Source organism: Trichechus manatus, unplaced genomic scaffold (assembly GCF_000243295.1).
Source record: "Trichechus manatus latirostris isolate Lorelei unplaced genomic scaffold, TriManLat1.0 scaffold00155, whole genome shotgun sequence".
NCBI classification, from domain to species: domain Eukaryota; kingdom Metazoa; phylum Chordata; class Mammalia; order Sirenia; family Trichechidae; genus Trichechus; species Trichechus manatus.
In genome coordinates this window covers 1,875,894-1,881,466 of record NW_004444091.1, presented here as the reverse complement: position 1 = coordinate 1,881,466, position 5,573 = coordinate 1,875,894, and the positions used below count along the sequence as shown (strand labels likewise).

Genomic DNA, 5,573 nt, shown 5'->3' with positions numbered 1-5,573 from the left:
GGTGGAGGGTAGGGATGGAGAGCTGACACCCTTCAAGCTGCTGGCTGCAAGCTGGCCAGCCTGCAGCAGCTGCTGACTCTTATTGTCTCCGCTGCCTCTTATTGATGCCGATGAAATATTGATGTGGTGGCTGATGGGAGCCTAGCCAGCCCGGGGAAGGGAGGCAGAGAGGGAAGGAGGGAGGGAGGGAGGGAGGCAGGGAAGAGTCTGGCCCCGCCATCCCCCACCACCCAGGCAGTAGGAGCAGCCCTCACCTCTGCTCCCTTTCTCCCTGCAGGCAAGAGGGGCTACAGGGGCAGGACCCCTCCTTATCCATCACTGCCCTGCATTCAGCCGCCCTGCCCACCCACGGAGGCTATACTACATTTGGGGAAACAGGTGCAGAGAATGAAAGACCCTTTGCTAATGCCCCCAGTGCCCCAGGTAGGGCAGGGGTCAGGGCCCCACAGGCCTGTCAGGTGAGTGGCCAACCTCCCAGACCAACCTGGGCTACCCAGCTACTCATGGGCACACTGAGTGTTCCCAACCCAGGGCTCCCAAAGCCAGGCCGAGGGGCGAAGGCGAGGGGCCCCCTAAGGCTTTCCTCTTCCTCTCAGAGCCCCCACTACTGCTGGTTCCCATGGCACAGTGGTGAAAAGTGCTGAGGAGGTGTGAAGTGCCTCCCACCTCATGGCCAGCAGCCCCCCAAGGCTAGCCCGACCACTTCCTGCAGACCCACCGCAAGGCTTATGCTTTCCTGCTTCCTGGGACCAGGCTTCCAGGGGACATGTCTGGTGGGGCTGCCTCCCTGTGCCTCCCACACCCCCGTGTCCCTGACCCCAATCCTCTCAGGGCACAGGAACCAGCCTGCGTTGTTGGCATATTGGCTGTTTAGGATGGTCCAGGCGGGGTGGGCGGCCCACCGGTGCGCCAGCCCACGCCACTTCCTGTCTTTGTTGTCCTCATGTTTTCTTTTCCTTCTGAGACTTAATATGAGGATGATGTCACTGGCAGTTTCTGGAGTCACTTGTACAAGCCGAGCCCAAGCCTGCCCCAGTAGCAGAGATGATCCTGATGCTGCTGCTTGGCCTTGGGGGGCACCTAGTATGGGGGCTGCTGGGGGCCTGTGCCCAGGCTCCTGGTGCCAGGTTCTCTGGCCCACACATCCCCAGGCAGCCTGAGGTCTGGGGTGCAGAGGCTGAGGACACCAACAAGGACCCCAACAGACGGTAAGGAGGACCTGGACCTCAGGGGAGGTCATGGTGCAGGATCTGAGTCCTGGCTCTGCCAGAGCCTCAGTTACTTATCTATAAAATGGGCTAATGCTATCCATCTGCTGGGGAAACTGGGAGGCTGAGTGAGGTGCCAGGTGCTAGGCTCCCCTTCAAGCGACCACCCCCAGCCAGCCCTGGGCCCAGCACTCAAGGGCTGGGTATAAGGAGGACAGGGAGCTTCCTGCCTGACCCTGCCAGGGACCTGGGCCAGGGGCTTAGGCAGTAGGAGCAGCTCCTTGCCCTCGGACACCCAGCACAGGGCGCCAAGCAGTAGAGGCTCTAAACATCATCCACTGGGCTGGCAGTGGCTCCTGTCCTTCAAAGAAAATCAATTCTGAAAGATGAGCCCTGCAAGGCCTGTGGGTTGGCCTGGCCCACATGGGGGAGGACCAGACCCTCATGGCAATGGGATTTTGACCTGAGTGCCAAGGGAGACTGAGTGGGGCCGGCAGCCCAGCCTTGAGCGCCCAGCCTTGAGTGGAGAGGTGCCCTGCTCTCCAGAGGCCCCGGGACATGGTGGGCCTCAGTGCCTCTTGGGAAGTGAGACTAGACCTAGGACAGCATTTCCTACCTCCCATTTGTCCAGGGCCAGGGCCCCTCCTGCTGATAAGGTGCTGGGCCTGTGAGGCTGGGTCCCTCCTCAGGGACCAAGCGTGGCCCGGGAATCTCACCTCCAACACCCTCAGTCAGAGCCGGTGCCATTTCCTGGGCCAGGCACCTGGCCAAGTGTTATCTCAGTGAATTCACCCAAACAGCCCCATTTACAGGGAAGAGGCCCATAGTTCAGAGAGGCTAAGCAGCTTGCCCAAGGCCACACAGCAAAGGAGAGCCTGAACCAGGATCTGAGTTTGACTCCAAAACTCAGGCTGGCCCCCCTCAGATGCTTCTGCCCCCTGACGCATGCACACCCAGACTTGTGGGAGGGCATCTCTATGATCTGAGGGGGAGGAAGGAGGACGAGAACAAGTGCACAGGGACCCTTCATGTGGGAGGGGCCGGCAGTGCAAGGAGGAGTGGTCTGAGAAGATGGATGTGGGAGGCCCATTCCCACCCCAGTTCTTCTCAGGGCTGGGCATGCAGCGTGACTCTCTGAGGCGGAAACCCAGCCACCCAGCTTTGATTTCAGGATCGAGGACCAAGCCTTCCCTCCCAAGGCCTGCTTCTGGGCAGCCTTTGTCTCTTTGATGGGGGAGCCTGCAGGGTGGGGGGCGCTCGGAGCATGCTCCACTTCTCCCCACCCGTTGATGGTGGGAGGTGTGGCATTCCTCTCGTCCCAGGGAGGGAGGCTTGCCCGTCAGGGGCCACTGGGAGCCACTTGGCAGTTCGCCAGGCATTCTGTATGGGGGTGCGGGTGTGAGCAGAGCACACCCGCCCAGGAACGCCCTGGCTCCCCAAGGCCCTGGTCCCAGGGTGTCCTGGAGTCCCACAGGCCAGCTGGGCCTCTTTCCCACAGTGGCCCCAGTCCCAGAACCTGTGGGTCCCCACAGGTTAGGCCAAGTTGTCCAGGCCCCCAGGGGCTGGTGAGAAAGGAAGGAAGCCCTGCTGGCTGACCACTTCCTGGCTTCCTGTTCTCCTATGGAGGGAGAGGCGGAAACGGGGCGGAGTGGGAGGGGAGTGCAAACAGGGCCCCTTGCCCCCTTCCTGCGGCGCTCTGCACTCAAGCCTGGTGGGCTAGGCAACCCCCCATCCGCATTACCCTTCATGCCTGTTTCCTAACCAGGAGCTAGCGCAGGCCCCAGACACAAGCCCTTTGGAAGGAGAGTCAACGTGGTGCCTGATGTCCTCTGGCCCCTGGGCTCCACATGTGAAGGAAGCATGTGGCCAACTGCTTCCTCAGTCCCCAAAGGCCCTGTGGGGCCTGGCATGCTGCACAGCTGCCTTGTGGACCCACGAGGAAGGGACCCTTTCCTTCCTGCTCTCAGCTTTGGGGGCCAGGAGAGCTGCAGGCTGGAATTTGGGCTCCTCACACCCCGACTTGCTTTCTCAGTGGGACTGAGTCTGCGGTGGGGACTCGGGCATCCTCTGAGCTTGCCAGGAGGGCGGCAGTGTGGGCGTGCGGCTGCAGGGCTCCAGCAGCCAGGCTGCCCAGCTGCCCCAGACCCTGGCAGCTCCAGTGCCTGTGCTCGTGTTCACTCTGGAGGCTCAGGGCCCTGGGCATGAGTGGGGAAGGGCCCTCGCTGGGAACCAGCTCTGAGCTGGATGCCCAAGGGGACCTCAGTCCCACTGCCAAGGCCCTTTCCTGACTCAGGGACAAAGCCCTGTGAGTTCATGGTGGGATTGAGGCCTCGGAAACCAAGGATGTGAAGAGCACATCCTTCCTCTTCAGGGAGTTGCTGGCTGGTTAGGAGACACTTAGACACATGCATAATTAGGAGGCTCCGCTAACAGCCCTTTCCATACCAAGGCACTCTGCCTTCCCCACACCTCCTCTCTGTGCCCTCAGGGAGGGACAGGGAATGGGAACCCTCTTCATCTTCACATTTCCAGGACTGGGGGTTAGTGGAGTTGGGGGTAGGGCCTTACTCGGGGATCCAGAGTCCAGGGAGGGGGAGAGGATGAGAACCCAGGCTCCCCAGCTCCCATTTTAGAAGCCCTGAGGGGTCAGCAGGCGTCAGACGGGTGTCAGAGGTCAAGGGCAGACCCAAATCAGTCTGGAGGGCCCCCTGCACTCACTCCAGGCTGGCAAAGCCCCTCAGTAGACTGGCTTTGAGGGCACCAGCGTTGCCCCGAAAGGGAGGACACAAAGAGGGAGTACCCCTGAGACGGGAAGAGGGGATGGGGTGGGGTGGGAGAGTGAGAACAATGGGGTGCTTGGGCAGACTGAGCTGGGAAATAGGCGCAGAGGGACAGCCAGATGCTGCTGAGAGCTGGAGGAAACCAAAGCAAAGGTCAGGAACATTCCCAAGGATTCTGGGCCAGCAGCCTGTGCAGGGCAAAGGGAGGGGCTGCCCAGGGTGAGGAGTGTGGGCAGGGAAGGTAGCAGCTGCTGGAGGCCAAGGTTTGGGTAGGTCAAAACAGAAAGTTCCCCAGCAGGAAGGGTGGGCAGCCCAGCTTTCAGTTCCAGGAGAACAAGGTGGGAAGTCCCAGTCACTCCCTGGCCAACTGGACCAGGCATGTCCGGGACACTGGCCTTCTGGACCCTCCACAGCTAGGGCTCGGGGCTAACCTTTTAGGAAGAGCAGGTCAGAGGTCAGAGGTTGTGCAAGGAATGGAACTTGGTTTAGAGCTGTGTTTCATAACCCCGCACTGTTGACATGTTAGACTGGATAATTCTTTGTTGTTGTGCTGTCCTGTGCATTGTGTAGCTGTGTAGAATATTTAGCAGCATCCCTGGCCTCTGCCCACTAGACGCCAGTAGCACCCCATCCTTGGGAACCCCAGATTTAGTACAATACTTTTCCCTAGGGCTAAGCCCATGTTCCAGGAGTTTCCACGGGCCCGGGGTGGTGCAGGGACTGCAGTTGCCAGCCCTTGGGGTATCCGTGCATGCGAGCACATTACAGATGGTTCCTCAGCTCCAAGTCAGCACTTTTACAGTCCACTGTTTCTGAATGGAATGAGCATTCCTTCTTTTCATCCCCATCCCAATTTTAATATGCTTTCTTGACCATTTATTAACCCCTCAGGGACAAATGGGCCCTTTCTTTCCTGGTTTCTATTCCCTCTGGCTTGTTTGTCAAGTCCTGTGCCCAGTCCCCACTGTTTTCGTTACTTAGCTTTACAATATGTCTTTGTTTGTTTGTTTTTATTGTGGTAAAAATGTATATAAGAAAACATTTGTCAATTCAAAGTTTTTACATGTACAATTCGGTGACATCGGTTATGTTCATCATGTTGTGCAACCATGACCGCTTTCTGTTTCCAAATTATTCCACCACTATTAACAGAAACTCAGTGCCCCTTAAGCAGACTGCCGCTTACCTCCTCTCTCCTGCTCCTGGTAACCACTAATAATCTTTGGTTTCTATACATTTGCCTATTTCATAGGTTGTTGTTGTTAGGTGCCATCAAGTCAGTTCCCACTCATAGTGACCCTGAGTACAACATAACAAAACACCGCCTGGTCCTGCGCCATCCTCACAATCATTGTTATGCTTGAGCCCGTTGTTGCAGCCACTGTGTCAATCCATCTCGTTGAGGGTCTCCCTCTTTTTTGCTGACCCTCTACTTTACCAAGCATGATGTCCTTCTCCAAGGACTGATCCCTCCTGATAACATGTCCAAAGTATGTGAGACGTAGTCTCGCCATCCTTGGCTTCTAAGGAGCATTCTGGCTCTGTACTTCTTCCAAGACAGATTTGTTCATTCTTTTGGCAGTTC

At 58.0% G+C, this 5,573-nt stretch overlaps 1 protein-coding gene across 1 annotated transcript in view; it reads left to right on the top strand.

Annotated features, from left to right (window-relative positions):
• The first annotated feature begins 1,029 nt into the window (after window positions 1-1,029).
• MMRN2 (multimerin 2) overlaps window positions 1,030-5,573 on the top strand; it is a 22,806-nt gene continuing 18,262 nt past the window's right edge. The window contains exon 1 of the mRNA XM_004386080.2: window positions 1,030-1,208. Within this exon, the coding sequence (XP_004386137.1) occupies window positions 1,045-1,208 (164 nt within the window). The 5' untranslated portion in view covers window positions 1,030-1,044. The remainder of the gene's footprint in view (window positions 1,209-5,573) is intronic.